The sequence below is a fragment of the Sinohyriopsis cumingii genome, chromosome 9 (genome assembly GCF_028554795.1).
Source record: "Sinohyriopsis cumingii isolate HCF-2022 chromosome 9, ASM2855479v2, whole genome shotgun sequence".
Classification (NCBI taxonomy): Eukaryota; Metazoa; Mollusca; class Bivalvia; order Unionida; family Unionidae; genus Sinohyriopsis; species Sinohyriopsis cumingii.
This window is the reverse complement of record NC_142969.1, coordinates 118,841,206-118,861,790: the sequence shown is the minus strand read 5'-3', so window position 1 is coordinate 118,861,790 and position 20,585 is coordinate 118,841,206. Positions and strand designations below refer to the sequence as shown.

Sequence of the window (20,585 nt, the reverse complement as noted above, 5' to 3'; positions counted from 1 at the left end):
ACTTTCATACACCATACAGGTAGATCCATGACTTTCATACAACATACAGGTAGATCCATGACTTTCATACAACATATAAAAATACATCCATGACTTTCATACAACATACAGGTAGATCCATGACTTTCATACCTATACAAATACATCAATAACTTTAGTACAACATATATGCATAATTTTTATGCAACATACTAATGCATAAATGACTTTCATACAACATACAGGTAGATCCATGACTTTCATACAACACACAGGTAGATCCATGACTTTCATACAACATACAGGTAGATCCATGGCTTTCATACAACATACAGGTAGATCCATGACTTTCATACAACATACCTATACATCCATGACTTTCATACACCATACAGGTAGATCCATGACTTTCATACAACATACAGGTAGATCCATGACTTTCATACAACATATAAAAATACATCCATGACTTTCATACAACATACAGGTAGATCCATGACTTTCATACCACATACAGGTAGATCCATGACTTTCATACAACATACAGGTAGATCCATAACTTTCATACCTATACAAATACATCAATAACTTTAGTACAACATATATGCATAATTTTTATGCAACATACTAATGCATAAATGACTTTCATACAACATACAGGTAGATCCATGACTTTCATACAACACACAGGTAGATCCATGACTTTCATACAACATACAGGTAGATCCATGACTTTCATACAACATACAGGTAGATCCATGACTTTCATACAACATACAGGTAGATCCATAACTTTCATACCTATACAAATACATCAATAACTTTAGTACAACATATATGCATAATTTTTATGCAACATACTAATGCATAAATGACTTTCATACAACATACAGGTAGATCCATGACTTTCATACAACACACAGGTAGATCCATGACTTTCATACAACATACAGGTAGATCCATGGCTTTCATACAACATACAGGTAGATCCATGACTTTCATACAACATACCTATACATCCATGACTTTCATACACCATACAGGTAGATCCAAGGCTTTCATACACCATACAGGTAGATCCATGACTTTCATACAACATACACACCAGAAATCAAACATTAAGACAAATGCTTAGTATTAGGTAATGCACATAAATAAGGAAACAAATTAAAACACTATGCAAAGGCATTTAACACAAAGTTTTTAATTAACAAGATATTGGTTCCTCAGAACCTTTTGTGTTGCATGCGGTCTATGCAATGGTATATCTGCATGTATAAGCCTTGCATGAAACTGAACACCAAACTTAAACTAACTGAATCTTAGCAGTGATGCTGCCATTGCTGATGATTTTGGAAATGCCAATGTTTTATCGTATTATTGCATGTGAGAGAATAAATTCATTGTTGAGTCTGTAGATGACTTAGTGTGTTATAAACATTGACACTGATGTATATTTTGTCAATTTTATTTAGTATGATGTCCTATCATTGTATTGTTATCAATATTACAGGGACTGATCATCTTATGCCATTCAGTAGCCATGAAATCATGAACAGTGCTTACTCAGCCTACATCTTTCCCAAGTATGCCGTTCGCATCTACAACTCCATGTGTTTATCTTTCTATGTAAGTATCACAAGAAGGTATATGGAGAGCTTTCCAAGGTGAATGTGTTTTGTATATTTAATTTGTATTGTGTGATTAACCTTTGGCCATTGTTAAGGGTAGGAGTTTGGGCATATGTGTCTTATGTCATTTTTTTGTAAACATGTTGACTTGATTTTGAGTTTTAGATATAGCCTTGATTCAGTAGGTAGCAGATTCCAGAAGCAAATTTTGCTTACAGTTTGATGTATATTTCTATTAAGATGACCCTCATCCTGGTCCTCTTATTGTGTCCTAGGTTTTTATATTAATGTTGTTTACTTCAGAATTGTTCATTCTTATTTTCAATTTCAGTTGCATTCAGATTTAATTTGAGAGGAATCTTTTATTTAAATTATTCAATGCAATTACAAAGTGTTCATTAACATTTTCATTCTAAATCAATATTTTGGGATTATTGTGAATTAATTTAGAGACAGTTTTGAATTATTTCATTATGAAAAAAATACTGTTAGCACATCAACACTGTTCCAGACTATTGTTACATTAATACATTCAAGATTAGAATTTAGTAGGAACACCTCTGGAATTCATTCTGAATGCTTTACACATTTGGAATTGTGTATAGAACTTTTAGGACTGTTTGGGATTTAATTCACAATACGGTATGTTCTTTTTAAGTTTTAACTTTGTATTCTAGGGAAATAAATTATTTCTTGAATTTTATAAATTTGTTGGTTTTCACTCTTTTCTGTTACTTAGTTTAAAACCATAGGGTCATAACAAATGAAAAGGAGGAAACCAATGGATTACTTAACCCTTTACCTCAAAGAGCAGAGTTATAAAGTGCAGCACGCTATAAATAGAACACCTGTTACCTATTTGATTCCATACGCGTAGGCCTGCCTGTTAACTGTTAAGCAATGTAAATTAAGTTACGTTTAACAACAATTTTAACCATTTTACATTTTTGGTACACATTTATTATGTGTGGAAAATTTAAGAATAAAGTCCAATTGTTATAGCTGTGTAATTATTTTTCACGGAAGAATTTTTTATATGCTTTAAAATCTTGAGAGAACTCATTCACTGTCAAGTCAGTCAGACCGCGTGACCAACTGTAGTTGACATTTCTCATACTCGAAATTTACAAGTTTTTTGTCCGCATCTACATCACTAAGTCATCTGGATTTGATAATTTATAAAAACTAATTGCTGCCTACATCAGTATCAGAGCCTTTACCTAAGTTATTGAAGCTTTCATAATTCTGATTCTAATCGCGAAAACTTTGTAAATACTGAATGAAATTTGCGACCTCCATTTTGGGGAGTGGAGATTGCGAACCAGTTACTTTAAATAGCAGATATCAACCAGAGCATAAACAGTGACCACATGATCTGATGTAATTGTCATTCGCAGAAATGAATGTAGTATTTAATAAAGGGGTTTTCCCCGAAGGTGGCACTATGAAAACTGGCTTAAAATGGCTGATGTTTACAGCAGACGTCAAAAGGTGCTTCCATAAGAATAGTGTAGAGGTGTCCAAAGGGACTTGCATGAGATAATGGGTTAAGATATGCACATAGATGTTTCATTGAAAGATTATCTGCATTTCTGTGATTTTTTTACTTATAATATTCAGCTTCTACTTTGGATTTTGTAATGTTAGTGTTCTTTTCCTTATCAGAGATCAAACGTGGCGATTTTCAGCATTTTTCTTATCCAAACATACATGTGAGAAAAAGGGCAATTACATGGTGTAAAAAGTATATCTTTTATATGTTCATACCTTCACTTAGTTTAAACTTTCAACAGTACATATTGTATCAGTTCTATACTCAGATTGGAATAGTCACAATGAATGCACAAAATTATGGCAGTTAGAGAAATTAAATGTTATGAAATCAATGATATTACAGACAAATCAGATGCAAACTATGGATGAAATAATGTTTCTTGATTTAAATTACCAAATAATAGCAAATGTCTACATTGAAATCATCAAGCTTTAATATATGCTTTAAGTTGAATCAAGTCACATTCTGTCTCTTCATGTGTAAATATGTAACACATATGTAATTAAACACTTCTTTAGATTTTGCCTGTTGCCTTGTTAACAGTTTAAGTGATGTAATAAGCATCAGATGTCATGTGATAAAAATAGTAAGGATATATATATATATATATATATATATATATATATATATATATATATATATATATTTTGTTGGTTCACATGACCATAAAGCCAAATTAATTAAAGGTATGGCATATATCCATAGTGACTTTTGCATCCATCAACAATTGCTTGTTTACACTCAGGAATCTGATCTGAATAAAGTCAGACTTGAAGCATGGGTTTACATCATGAGGTGATCTCGCATCTAACTGGTTAACCTAAGAATGAAACGATGCACCTGTGATGCATATCGATATCATACACGATAGACAGAATGCGATATGATGCATATTGATACATATATGAACTAGATGGTATTTAATCTTTGGAAGGTTACTAAGGTGGTCCCCTTTGATGTGGGTTGACAGACTGGTTGTATTTTCAATATTATAGATAGACATATAGTCATCATATATTTATATGCAATTCTCATCAATGACAAGATAATAAAAATACTTTCAAACAGACTATCTGTTGGTTGTTTGTGAGTTTTACTGAACATTATAGCCATTGAATGGTGGCTCCATTTAACTAACTTTAGCCACCAGGCCTTTTATTTTACATGGCATGAATGCTTTGAAACATCTTTTTACCAATTTCATGTCTCACTTAAACCTGGAAGAGATTACAGTGTTATCTTAAACAGAAGAAATAATTCAATTTCCTTGTGCAAAGAAAATCTCATCTAGAACAAATCCAAGCACAGGAATGAGGATGAATACCAACAAAATCAATCAGGCAGAATGATATGATGCAAAAGACTGCTGCAGCCATAGATAATTGTATTTGTTAGTGAAGTAGGAAAACTACTGAAAATTATGTACATCTGACTCATATTTAACATTATTTTCAAGCTCCTAACAAAATCATAACCTGAAAATAATCGGTTTTCTATGTATTCCATATTTTAAACATGCATTTGTAAAACTTCCTTGATGGAACATACAAACTTCACCATATTGCTTATTCCAGGGCCAAATATACTGATCAAATTTAGTTTAACAACCATTCATGTTGTGTTTAAAGAACTCAGATGTGTAAACAGTTGCCTCCCTGAAAAACAGATATCATGACAAGAATGGTTAAATAAAAATTGTATCCTTTGCAGAGCACATTTTCATATGTGGGACTTTCAACTAATTTGCAGGAGTTCTTATGCATCAATGTTCTCCAAGGGTGCAAATTCATACAAATTTGCATGATTCATGCAATCAAACAGCCTTTCTGTTTAAATACTTTGCACAGCAAGTCATGACTTTTGCATAAAATTTCTCTGTTGCTTTGACAATACTTCTGTTTGTCATGCAAGGAATAAGCTACATTAATTTCTGATTGTTGGTTATTGTTTAACCTGGACCAGAATAAGCAAAAGTATTGATGCATCGATATACTGTATTGATGAATTGTTTCACCCCCAGGTTAACCTTGTTACCACACTGGAGGCCATATTTTGTTATCTGATTTTGATCAAACTTGGAATGTATGCTTATAAAATTATGGTTGTCCATGCATTATTAAATAGTGAGGTGTTTATGCATTTCGTTGACTGAACTCATTACCGCTCTGGAGGCTAAAATTTTTATCGGATCTTAATCATAAATGGAAAATATACTTATACCAGTAGAATTTTGGGTGAATTTCACAATTTTGCAAATTGATTAGGCAAGCTTGCATCTTTTTTGATGAGCTTGCAGGGATGGTCCTGGCTTTTAAAAAGCTGTCGCCAAAAAAATCGCCAACCTCAATATTTTGTCGCCAATTTTTAAAAAGTGTTGCTAAAAAAAAGTGTTACATGAAGATCTGTCGCGATTTTAGGGCTGCCCACTTGTTGAATGCAGTTTCAAAGTCTAATTTTTCACATCTGTACATGCTGATTCTCATTAAATCTCGAGAGGTGAGATGCAGAGCTTTTTTTTGATGTCAGTTTTTATGAGGTTCATCTTACTGAATCCACGTTCACAGTCCTCAGTGCTGACAGGTGACACTAGTAGTCTCTCAGCAGACCCCCCCCCCCCTTATGGCTAGCTTCACAAAGCTTGTAGCGAATTGCTTCCTAAATCCCAAGAATGATCACTGAATGCTGTATAAATTTTCTCGACAAGAAAAATATGATCTCCATTCCCATGAATGAAACTTACACGAGTCAACACCTGGCAGTATTGGACTGTATATATAAGCATAAATTCACACCCAATTTAGGGATTCTTTCACTCCTGTATTTTGAGAAATAAATAATTATTATTAATTATGCAAAACTGTTTTTTTTGCTATTTCTTGTTGCGGAGTTTAAGTCTCTGCAGCCGTAACACGGGACTGATGGCAAAAGGAAAAGATCAATGAGTAAAATGCTGCACTGGCGACAGATGTAATTGTGATTGAGATTTTTCCATTTGCTTTGTATTTATACACAGTAGTTGGTACTTCAGAGGTTATCAGTTTTCTATGAAGGTTCAGCAAAACTATTGTATTGGTATATGTATAAAAAAACACAGAAGGATTAGCCATTCAATTAATTGTATCTGTTCTATTCGCATCTTCAGAAGTCGGTCAGTTGTAGGTATAGTGCGGTAGCATGATTGACTGTATCACAGCATACAGTACTCAGCCCAGATGTCAGCATAAGCAGATTATGATGTAACAATGCACTGTAAAGATGGGGTTGTCAATAAGAACAAAGGATCGTTTGTGTAACAGATTGATTCCAATACATTGCTTAGTCAAGTTTGTGGCTTCCTTTCATTCTGCCTTTTAATTTATCCAGTCCAAATCCATGATTGTATGTACAAATTAAATAACCAAAAAGTATGTCACCAAAAAAATCACCAGATGGGATATTTTTGTCGCCAATAAGAAAAAAAATCGCAATTTGCGACACTGACGAAGCCCAGGATGATCCCTGGCTTGGAAAGCTATATTTCTGATTTGATTTTGATGAAATGTGAATGTGTTTCTTTTGGGAATTAATTCCTTGAACAGTGTTATGGTGTGTGTGGCATCATAGAGCAGTCAAATCTGACATCCCACAAATCATATCATCTTTCTATTACAGATTGGTTTAAATGGTATTTATTTAAAGAAGTCATCATGGAAGTACATAAAATCAAGCAAGAGTTATAGAGGATTTATCTACAAGCATAAGCTCTCTTCTCATCAACAATAATATTTGCTTATATAATTTGGCTTACGTGATTAATGAAAGCATAATATTGCAAACACTGAAACATGATAATTAGATATTAAAAGAAAATTATACTTGGAATATTGTTATAAGGTCCAACAGCAGTTCTAATAAGTGTTTACAGCAAAATAATTTTACTGTACACTTTAAAAAAAAGAAGTATTTTGACAATAGGTAACAATGAATATTAAATATAAACAGATAATGATCAACTCGGTGGCTAATAATAGGTAGCACTGATTATTATATGCTCATTTTTTTCTCTGTTAACTTTACATTGTCAGAATCATGCAATATTACCCAATACTGAACTTGCATGCAAATACACATGTTGCATTCACTTGCATAAAGGAACTACTTTCTATTGTAAACAAACAATGGACGCAGATGCCAGAACTTTTGATTTGTAAACAAATAATGTACTTAAATTATTAGTTCTGCAAATCTGAATTACATGAGCCATGTCATAGGTTCTCAATCTTGATTGCACATTTCGAAATTGTACTGTAATTTTGAATATAAGTGCAATTACATCCTCCTTACTGCACTCAAAATGAAATAAGCATTCAATTCTATAGCATCTTTTTGATAATTGCAATTGAAATACTTCATATTTTTCCCACATTATGATTTCAAACATTCAAGGACAGAACCAGAAACACATTTGCTTCTTCCTCACTTCTTCAATCCGATGTATTTCATGTGGAATTGTCACATAAATCTAGTCCATAATCACAAAATTTTGTAGAATTGAAAAAAAATACCCAAATCTATTCATTCCAGATCAAATGGAAAAGTTGTTGCAATGTGTGATCATTCACAATATGACTCCCAATTTCAATTTTAACTAGACATGTCTTTTTCAAATTTATCTGGCCAGAGTTATGTGCGCAGTAATAATGTTGTTGTTGTGTAATGATGAATCTGCACTTGTGTATTTAGTTTGGAATTTGGCATACATTCAGTTACTTTATTTCTTGTAGTGTATTTTGTTAATATAATTAAGCATTAGGTAAAATAAAAATGTTAGCAATATAATAAAAAGGTTACTGCATTTGTATGGGAAAATATGAACTCGTTTTGTCAGATGGATATACGGCACTCCCAATGTCGTGCAGTATTTCCATTGAAAAATCTCATTCATAGTTTCCCATACAAATGCAGTAACCTATAAATATTAAATAGAAACAGATCATGGTGATTTTAGTTGCTGACAGAAGGTGACACTAAATATCCAATAAAAACAGATCATGATAAACTCAGTCACTGACAATAGGTGATACTGAATATCAAATAGAAACAGATCATGATAAGATCAGTCGCTGACAATAGGTGATATTGAATATGAAATAGAAACAGATCATGATAACCTCAGTCACTGACAATAGGTGATATTGAACATCAAATAGAAACAGATCATGATAAGCTCAGTCACTGACAATAGGTGATATTGAACATCAAATAGAAACAGATCGTGATAAGCTTAGTCACTGATAATAGGTGATATTGAATATCAAATAGAAACAGATCGTGATAAGCTCAGTCACTGACAATAGGTGATATTGAATATCAAATAGAAACAGATCATGATAAGCCCAGTTGCTGACAGTTTGTATGATCAAATGATTCATGGGAAAAATTAATTTAAATAAGATGATACTTGAAATTTACTCATTGTTTTTTGGTGTTTGTTCAGTATGCAGTTACTAGGAACATTTTATTTGTGAGTTGTTCATATTAACAAGAAGAAGAAGAAGAAAACTGAATTAAATTTTTGTATCTGATATAAGAACCAGTGTATAAATGGGAAAATAAAGTAGTTCTAAAGTTGATATCACCAGTGGTGATATCACATGTTTGCTAATATGGTGATATCATTTTTATAGCTACTAGTTTTTCTCACGCTGATAAATTTGAATGTCATTATTAAATTCTATATCAACTTAGATAGCAATATCAATGCCATATATCAACTTAAATAGCAATATCAATGTCACAATTATCAACTTAGATGGCAATATCAATGTTATATATCAAATTAGATAGCAATATCAGTGCCATATATCAACTTAGATAGCAATATCAGTGTCACAATTATCAACTTAGATAGCAATATCAATGTCACATATCAACTTTTATAGCGATATCAGTGTCTTATATCAACTTAGATGGCAATATCAATGTCATATATCAACTTAGATAGCAATATCAATGTCATATATCAACTTAGATAGCAATATCAGTGTCATATATCAACTTAGTATATTGACACATATATGATGAACTCCCCAACAAGATCAGGTCCTATACTGCATCTGCTGTTTGTGGTTTCAAGCAAACATTCTTAATCCTGATCATCTTTAACATTATACAATGGTTTATCTGTAACATTATACATTGACTTAACTAAGTCTGTAACATTATCCAATGGCTTATCTAAGTCTGTAACATTATACAATGGTTTATCTGTAACATTATACAATGACTTAACTAAGTCTGTAACATTATCCAATGGCTTATCTAAGTCTGTAACATTATACAATGACTTAACTAAGTCTGTAACATTATCCAATGGCTTATCTAAGTCTGTAACATTATACAATGGCTTATCTGTAACATTATACAATGGTTTATCTAAGTCTGTAACATTAGCCAATGGCTTATCTAAGTCTGTAACATTATACAATGGCTTATCTAAGTCTGTAACATTATGCAATGACTTATCTAAGTCTGTAACATTATACAATGACTTATCTAAGTCTGTAACATTATACAATGGCTTATCTAAGTCTGTAATGTTATACAGTGGCTTATCTGTAACATTATACAGTGGCTTATCTGTAACATTATACAATGGTTTATCTGTAACATTATACAATGGCTTATCTGTAACATTATACAATGGCGTACCTGTTACATTATACAATGGCTTACCTGTAACATTATAAAATGGCTTACCTGTAAGATTTTACAATGGCTATCCTGTAACATTATACAATGGCTTACCTGTTACATTATACAATGGCTTACCTGTAACATTATACAATGGCTTTCCTGTAAGATTATACAATGGCTATCCTGTAACATTATACAATAGCTTACCTGTAACATTATGCAATGGTTTACCTGTTACATTATACAATGGTTTATCTGTAACATTATGCAATGGCTTATCTGTAACATTATGCAATGGCTATCCTGTAACATTATACAATGGCTTACCTGTAACATTATACAATGGCTTACCTGTTACATTATACAATGGCTTACATGTAAGATTATACAATGGCTATCCTGTAACATTATACAATGGCTTACATGTAACATTATACAATGGCTTACCTGTTACATTATACAATTGCTTACCTGTTACATTATACAATGGCTTACCTGTTACATTATACAATGGCTATCCTGTAACATTTTACAATGGCTTACCTGTAACATTATACAATAGCTTATCTGTAACATTATACAATGTCTTATCTGTAACATTATACAATGGCGTATCTGTAACATTATACAATAGCTTATATATGTATGTGCTGTTTGCCAATCTGATTAACACTAAGGTCAGTCTGACAAAAGAGACATGTGACAAGCACAGATAAAAGTTAATATTCAGGTGTCCTTTAAAATTCACAGTCCACATTAGTTTAGTAACCCAACAGATCAAGCACTGCCTTTTGTGTTTTGAAGAGTTATTGCTAGTAATGATATGATGCTTCTTATTTCCATCATTATAAAGGCTGTAATTTGATTTCTGTCAATCAACCATATTATCAGTAGATCTGTATTTTAATCAGATTGTACTGTATGCAATAACAATTACATTATCCCCAGAAAATCTGGCAGACAAATTAATGAGCCTTCTCTTTATTTATTTTAGATAACAAGGAGTGGTCTCCTTCTCTGCACCATCATTTCACAGTCAGTACAAGGAAGAGGTGTAAGGAAGAGTTATTCTAACCCATCAGCATCCTTAGATGTTTCTTCAGACACACAAGTCAATGCTTTACTGGCAGCCTGGTGGGCAAACATGGAACCATCTTCTCAGATTGTAAGTATTTTCTATGCAGCAAGAAAGGAACTTTCAATTTACTTCATAGTTGGATGAAAAATACTTATCAAAACATATATAAAATGATGAAGGAAAGGTTGTTTTTTTTTGCATATATTATTTCATAGTGAGTCATTATTCAAAATGTGCATCAAATGCTAAATGAATGGTTTTATTTTGTCCAAACTGTGATTGCTTGGTGTGTCATTATTTAAAACATACATCCAATTCATAATGAATGACTTGCACTTAAAATTGCATGGTGAGTCACAGCATTATCCCTCATGGCTGCATCCATTAATATTCTATTTTCACCACTCATTTTTCTATGCCTGGATAACTCATGAACATCCTTATGACATGATGTGGAAAACCATCTTTGTAAGCTTCATAACAGAATGAAAGAAATTGATGATGAAGACTATTATGCCTTCAGGCAAATCATTCTAATGAACCATTCATATTAATATGCAAATGGCCTGACTGTACCATCAAGAAAATCATACAAGTCATACTTATCAACCATTCATATTAATATGCAAATGGCTTGACTGTACCATCAAGCAAATCATACAAGTCATACTTATCAACCATTCATGTTAATTTGCAAATGGCCTGACTGTACCATCAAGAAAATCATACAAGTCATACTTATCAACCATTCATATTAATATGCAAATGGCCTGACTGTACCATCAAGAAAATCATACAAGTCATACTTATCAACCATTCATATTAATATGCAAATGGCCTGACTGTACCATCAAGCAAATCATACAAGTCATACTTATCAACCATTCATATTAATATGCAAATGGCCTGACTGTACCATCAAGCAAATCATACAAGTCATACTTATCAACCATTCATATTAATATGCAAATGGCCTGACTGTACCATCAAGAAAATCATACAAGTCATACTTATCAACCATTCATATTAATATGCAAATGGCCTGACTGTACCATCAAGCAAATTTTACAAGTCATACTTATCAACCATTCATATTAATATGCAAATGGCCTGACTGTACCATCAAGCAAATTTTACAAGTCATACTTATCAACCATTCATATTAATATGCAAATGGCCTGACTGTACCATCAAGAAAATCATACAAGTCATACTTATCAACCATTCATATTAATATGCAAATGGCCTGATTGTACCATCAAGCAAATTTTACAAGTCATACTTATCAACCATTCATATTAATATGCAAATGGCCTGACTGTACCATCAAGCAAATTTTACAAGTCATACTTATCAACCATTCATATTAATATGCAAATGGCCTGACTGTACCATCAAGAAAATCATACAAGTCATACTTATCAACCATTCATATTAATATGCAAATGGTCTGACTGTACCATCAAGAAAATCATACAAGTCATACTTATCAACCATTCATATTAATATGCAAATGGTCTGACTGTACCATCAAGAAAATCATACAAGTCATACTTATCAACCATTCATATTAATATGCAAATGGCCTGACTGTACCATCAAGCAAATTTTACAAGTCATACTTATCAACCATTCATATTAATATGCAAATGGCCTGACTGTACCATCAAGAAAATCATACAAGTCATACTTATCAACCATTCATATTAATATGCAGATGGCCTGATTTTACCATCAAGCAAATCATACAAGTCAAACTTATAAAATATTCATATTAATATGCAAATGGCCTGACTGTACCATCAAGCAAATCATACAAGTCATACTTATCAACCATTCATATTAATATGCAAATGGCCTGACTGTACCATCAAGAAAATCATACAAGTCATACTTATCAACTGTTCATATGTATATGCAGATGGCCTGACTGTATCATCAAGCAAATCATACTTGTCATACTTATCAACCATTCATATTAATATGCAGATGGCCCAACTGTACCATCAAGCAAATCATACAAGTCATACTTATCAACCATTCATATTAATATGCAAATGGCCTGACTGTACCATCAAGCAAATCATACAAGTCATACTTATCAACCATTCATATTAATATGCAAATGGCCTGACTGTACCATCAAGAAAATCATACAGGTCATACTTATCAACCATTCATATTAATATGCAAATGGCCTGACTGTACCATCAAGAAAATCATACAAGTCATACTTATCAACCATTCATATGAATATGCAAATGGCCTGACTGTACCATCAAGCAAATTATACAAGTCATACTTATCAACCATTCATATTAATATGCAAATGGCCTGACTGTACCATCAAGAAAATCATACAAGTCATACTTATCAACCATTCATATTAATATGCAAATGGCCTGACTGTACCATCAAGCAAATTATACAAGTCATACTTATCAACCATTCATATTAATATGCAGATGGCCCGACTGTACCATCAAGCAAATCATACAAGTCAAGTCATACTTATCAACCATTCATATTAATATGCAAATGGCCTGACTGTACCATCAAGAAAATCATACAAGTCATACTTATCAACCATTCATATTAATATGCAAATGGCCTGACTGTACCATCAAGCAAATCATACAGGTCATACTTATCAACCATTCATATTAATATGCAAATGGCCTGACTGTACCATCAAGCAAATTATACAGGTCATACTTATCAACCATTCATATTAATATGCAAATGGCCTGACTGTACCATCAAGAAAATCATACAGGTCATACTTATCAACCATTCATATTAATATGCAAATGGCCTGACTGTACCATCAAGCAAATTATACAAGTCATACTTATCAACCATTCATATTAATATGCAGATGGCCCGACTGTACCATCAAGCAAATCATACAAGTCAAGTCATACTTATCAACCATTCATATTAATATGCAAATGGCCTGACTGTACCATCAAGAAAATCATACAAGTCATACTTATCAACCATTCATATTAATATGCAAATGGCCTGACTGTACCATCAAGCAAATCATACAGGTCATACTTATCAACCATTCATATTAATATGCAAATGGCCTGACTGTACCATCAAGCAAATTATACAGGTCATACTTATCAACCATTCATATTAATATGCAAATGGCCTGACTGTACCATCAAGCAAATTATACAGGTCATACTTATCAACCATTCATATTAATATGCAAATGGCCTGACTGTACCATCAAGCAAATTATACAAGTCATACTTATCAACTGTTCATATTTATATGCAAATGGCCTGACTGTATCATCAAGCAGATTATACAAGTCATGCTTATCAACCATTCATATTAATATGCAGATGGCCTGACTGTACCATCAAGAAAATCATACAAGTCATACTTATCAACCATTCATATTAATATGCAGATGGCCTGACTGTACCATCAAGCAAATCATACAAGTCATACTTATCAACCATTCATATTAATATGCAGATGGCCCAACTGTACCATCAAACAAATCATACAGGTCATACTTATCAACCATTCATATTAATATGCAAATGGCCTGACTGTACCATCAAGCAAATTATACAAGTCATACTTATCAACTGTTCATATTTATATGCAAATGGCCTGACTGTACCATCAAGAAAATCATGCAAGTCATACTTATCAACCATTCATATTAATATGCAAATGGCCTGACTGTACCATCAAGCAAATCATACAAGTCATACTTATCAACCATTCATATTAATATGCAAATGGCCTGACTGTACCATCAAGCAAATCATACAAGTCATACTTATCAACCATTCATATTAATATGCAGATGGCCTGACTGTACCATCAAGCAAATCATGCAAGTCATACTTATCAACCATTCATATTAATATGCAAATGGCCTGACTGTACCATCAAGCAGATTATACAAGTCATACTTATCAACCATTCATATTAATATGCAAATGGCCTGACTGTACCATCAAGCAAATCATACAAGTCATACTTATCAACCATTCATATTAATATGCAAATGGCCTGACTTTACCATCAAGAAAATCGTACAAGTCATACTTATCAACCATTCATATTAAGATGCAAATAGCCTGACTGTACCATCAAGAAAATCATGCAAGTCATTATTATAATTATTATTATTATTATTATTATCATTATTGTTGTTATTATTATTATTATTATTATTATTATTATTATTATAAACACATAATGCCCTTAATGGGAGCTATAGAACATATTGCTTTACAGTGAGACCATCTAATATGATGTTCATAATACATATAATGTTACTACCATTGAATGAAATGAGATTCATAACATACTTGCCTTATAGCAAAATCTATTACTCCCAGCATATATCCGACCAATCTAGACTGTCCAGTGGTTTGGATGAAATTACATTGTCATCTGGATTCTAGGTTTGACTACAGTGACAAAACTGCAAGAAATTAAAGTGTCTTGCCATTACTTGGAGTGTTTCCTTGCATAATTGGACTTGTTTTCACCTCTTGTGTGACAGAGCAGAAGCTGGCACACCAGGAAGTCTCTTCCTCCAGTTTGGTTTGTAAAATTGTGTGAATACATGAATGCATCTCCTAATACCCTCACATTTAAGAAGTTAATGAGACCACTAGTCCACATGTATAACTAAATATGCCATATGTACCACCTGTCATATTGCCAGTGAGAGTACTTTAAAAAAATTGCTAGAATCAGTTCCTTAGTTTGGAATAACTGTAAGCTTGAAATAAAGTTTACTTTAAGGGCTGTGAATCAAGATATGGTGTCCCTATAGCAGTCACCTTGTTTATCAACCCAATAATTCAAACTTCTTTATTGGCAACATTGCTCTGCAATCCTTCAACATAACTTGTTGATATTTTGGTAGATGAAACCCGCATTTACATCTTGATATGCCTTTTAAAGGTTTCCACAACTCAGGTTCAATTTTCATGGAGTTATTGCAGTTTTCCAGCAATGTTACTTTTCTGCTACAGTCAGTCTGTGTGACCAGCATTAACTCAGCAGGCGTTACATAAATTCTTCCATTTATGTCCCTGCCTGGCAAATTGTAACGAGCCAGGATCTGTATGATGCACTTACCATAGCTCTAGATTGCAGTAAATTTTCAAGGATATAAAAAGATAATTTATACAATTAAATGGTTTTTCATGCAAACTCTGGTAGCTATATCACTGTTCTATATGAAACTTAAGAAATATATTCATGGAACATAAATTACCGAGACCTGCCTTAGCGACCTAGATGCCAAAGTTACCTGGACTGACAGATGGATGGAAGGATGGATGGGTTTAACACTATATGTATCATCCACATTTCATGGTGAGGCATAAAAAAAAAGGATCATTCCATTTCAGAGCAGTCCGGCAGCTGGTGTTTATTACAAGGTTTTGCGTTCTGAGATAACAGGAGATGCATCAACATTAGCTCAAATGACAAACCTGGTTAAGTCATCACTGAATATAGCAGAAGTGGAAAATTTCACAGCCAGTTTTGTTGTGGTGGTCACGTGGAATAAGTTGAAGATGACTGATTCAAAAGATAACACAAAGGTAAAGCAATTATTATCTACAACGCATACCTGTTAAATCTCAAGTACATGCTGTAGTCTTCCTTACCTTATACACTCGCTTACAAATTGAGTCAATCCACAGACAACAAAGATCCTCATCTGCCACAGCATTAAGCACCTGCCAATTAGTGTGTAAGTTGTTTGTTATACTGATATTCCTAACAAACTGCACAGACCCAGATCTGCCAGCACATTATGCACTGGCTGATCTGGGTTTGTGAAGTTGCCACTGGATTACTCTCATTAGCAAGTAGATAAGGTACCACCAACTTATCTCACTGTTAGTCACACTTTGCATACCAAATCAGTTGTCATTGATGAAGGAGACTGCATTATGATGTAATGTTAGAATGAAAATAATGGAGGTTACAATATTCCACTTATGTCAGAATTTAGGGTCAATCATTTTTGTATGTCACTGAGCTTACAATAACAGGAACATAGATATATGCAAGTGAATTTTGGTTAGATGATTTTAGTTGCATTTTGGTGAACAAGTTGATAGTCAGCACTCCAACTTTGATTTTAAGGTCAAAGGTTATGACCCAGGATTTAGCTGATCCAGCATACATACACAAAACAGGTATGAATCAATTTTTGATCAGTCATTTTTTTAAAATTTCTTCTTTTACAGATATTTTTATTATTGATTTTACTCAACTTATCATATGGACATATCTAGACATTGTCTATGACAATGTAGATTAATGCTCTTCGGTTCAAGATAACAAGTTCAAGGTCAAGTCAAAGAGTTATGTACTGCACTTGTATCTTGTGTTAAACAATAACAAAGTATTTTTGCTACAACATTTACTATATTGGGGGTTCTCAATAATATTACATTTGGTTTCAGTACTTAGAAGTTAAAAAGAACAAAGAAACAGAAAAAGAGACATAGCATTCATTTCTGGACATTTTTTTTGGGTCTGTAGAGCATCCATCCATCCTTTGGAAGACTTTTGTTTGTAATTTCCTCAGTGAAAATACTTATTTTGTACAACTGTGAATTAAACATGAATCTAAACTTTTTGGCGATATGGTTGCATCATTAATTAAAATAAACAAATGTTATGTTTGTAAAATCTCTGTGATCGACTATTTTATGGTAAAGTATCCGGCATGTGCATAAGAGATTTCCATACAGGTCTGTTTCATAAGGAGCAATAATGATATAAAGATATCTTCTAATAATACTATGGATATTGCAATATAACTCTCATGGTAGTTAGCTAGAAAAGAAATGATATGTTTTCAAGTCAAGATTTTTTTTCCTCATAAGCTTTTTTGCATTATGTTATTAGAACTTGTACCAGGTATTACATCCTTCTCAGAATCATTAGCAATTCTTGCAAAACTATTTTGAAGGTGTCAAAAAGAATGATGATACATTTTTTTAAATTAGACAAAAATATCATTTGTAGTTAATGATGAGAATATTTTAAGATTGTAAATGGAGATGATGGAGAAGGTGGTCTTGTTAATACCAAGTATCTACCTAAAATTGAATGGTTTACCTTGTTTGTTTTGGTTATGTTTTTGATATATACTCTCTTATTTGTTCAAGCTCTAACACCAAGAGTGGAAACTAATTATGACACCCAAAATTACATAGAGACTAAATAGATTATAGGGACGGGATAGCACAGTGGTAGTGCAATCATTTTGCACTTAGGCAGTCCTAGGTTTGAGAAGAGTAATGTGGTCATAAATCTAAGGTCAGGTTTCCTTTGAGCCCTCCAGTTTCCTTTACCATTAAGGACCATATCATAATGACACTTCTGAACCATTAGAGAAGCTATTGGTAGAACTTTTTGTGTAAAATAGTTTACTTTGTTATAGAAAACAATTTTTAGCATCTGTTTTAGAAATAGCATGTTCTAATGGTAAATTGTATTATTTCAGACATATCTTTTACATATCATAGCATTAAGTGTTTCTTTTTCAGACTGTTATGTTCCAATCAATACTGATCTCTAACTATGTACATACCTTTTGGATTGCAAAATATGGAGATCGACAAATGCTTTGGAATATTGCTTTGGATTCCACCATGGGAAACTACCCTGCTCAAGTAGGGTTATATGTGCAAACAGGGACAAAATTCATTTACCGCTATGCCTACCTTCCATACACTGATGTCAGCAATATGAATTTCATCGAGAAAATTGACCAAGTATATTTTGTTGTACCAATATCAATATCCTCTTTGCAAACATTGAAAAATCTATGGGTCACCAATGGTTATCAATACACAAAAGACAAGGCTACAGCAGAACGCAGCTACAATGGTCAGAATGGTTTGTTAAAATGGGGAGAGGCATTCTTAGGTCTAACAGATAACAGTCAAAGTTTTAGACACCTGGCTATTGAATTTGATGATTGGCTCAGCATGGACATGGCCGATCAGACAAATGTAATAGATGTAACCCATGCTGAGAAGTGTCCATGTACTTTGAGTCAAGCATCCAGTGTATTTGAGCCAGTGCATGATCCAAAATCAAAGATACCAGCTGGCTTTATGTGTATCAGCAAGGAATATGACCAGGAATCAAATGATGGCCGTGCTGTGCGATGCTGTTATAACTTGCAAAATCAACTCATACATGACCATGCCCTTGTCAATGGAATGAACACTTGCAGGTTTGTAGCTTTAAAATTGAATGCATCATATTCATAATTAACGGTTGTCTCCATTTGAACATTTAGGATAGTGTTTCAATGTTACCCACTCACAAGAAGCCAATATCCTGTCAAATACATGAAAAAGCTTTCATTCCATTCTCCTTTGCTTCTGCTACTGTCAACTGAGATATACATGTCGTGTGTTGCTTTAGTTATTAGACACAACAATTAGCATAGGTAGATTCTGAATGAACATCAGCAGCCATATTTGTGGTATGCTGGCAGATTTGCCATTGATTTTATATAGTGTTTGTAAGTTTAAATAAATTCATTGAATCTCAGGATACTGCTACAAACATGCATACATAAAGAGAACGCAAATCAGGCTTTCTGTTAGTATCTATATTTGTACCATAATTTATAAGTTGATCTTACCTAAGTGTGCCTTGATCAGAATGGTAAATTTTGATGGTGACATATAGGAGAAACTGCCAGGTTGCCCATCATCCAGGTAAATGGACACAAGATTGTCTGCTAGTGACCTTATAGGGAAGCATCTATACATGTACTTCCACAACATTGTCACCTGATTCGTTTTGATTGCAATTGTTAATTAGTGTCATTTAACATTAAAACTGCATAATTCACCACTCACTAAGGGCATTAATGCAAGCTTGATTTATTTTAGGCTTTGTGACTAATCTATAGTACCGTATATACTCACTTATAAGAGGAGTCCAACTGCAAACTGCACAGACCCAGATCTGCCAGCACATAATGCACTGGTTGATCTTGGTCTGTGCAGTTTGTTAGGAGTAATCAGTTGAACAAACAACATAGACCCTGATCTGCAGGCACCTTATGCTATGGCAGACAAGGATCTTTGTTGTTTACAGACTGATTCATTTTATAAGTGAGTATATAAGGTACATGAAGAGCTGCAGTTGCTAAGTGTGATGAGTCAGAATTTAAAGACTGCACTTTCTGACCAAATTACTAAGTTTTATCTTTGTATATGATCCTGAAGTATTTTAACAGCAGATTTATGGTGCTGATGATGCAGGAGTTGGTAGCATCTGTTCTTTTTATGGTTGTTGTAGGGTAGAAGTATTAATATAAATTATTGATGTTGTTTGTTGTAGGGGCAATTGTGGAACTTAGCCATCATCTTGACTTCATTTTTAACTCATGTTGCTGTAAGGCCATGTAACCTTCATCCATTGTACACATGTCAGTTTGCAGATGGTTTTACAGGGAACAATCAGGTGTCATGGCTATAAAGTTTGTTCAGCAGATGAAAACTTTCATTACGTAGCTACCATTACTATAAATAGAAAAGTCCTTTTAAGCAACTTCTCAAAAATTGCTGAATATTATTTAACCAAATTTTTTCACCAAAGCATCCTGGCATCAAGGTCTTCTAAGTTT

General features: G+C 33.2%; 1 protein-coding gene across 1 annotated transcript in view; it reads left to right on the top strand.

Moving 5' to 3' along the window:
* The first annotated feature begins 1,041 nt into the window (after positions 1–1,041).
* LOC149792574 (uncharacterized) overlaps positions 1,042–20,585 on the top strand; it is a 109,379-nt gene continuing 89,835 nt past the window's right edge. Inside the window, exons 1-4 of the mRNA XM_089969585.1 lie at positions 1,042–1,608; positions 10,835–11,005; positions 16,321–16,515; positions 18,481–19,175. Of these exons, the coding sequence (XP_089825711.1) occupies positions 1,429–1,608; positions 10,835–11,005; positions 16,321–16,515; positions 18,481–19,175 (1,241 nt within the window). The 5' untranslated portion in view covers positions 1,042–1,428. The remainder of the gene's footprint in view (positions 1,609–10,834; positions 11,006–16,320; positions 16,516–18,480; positions 19,176–20,585) is intronic.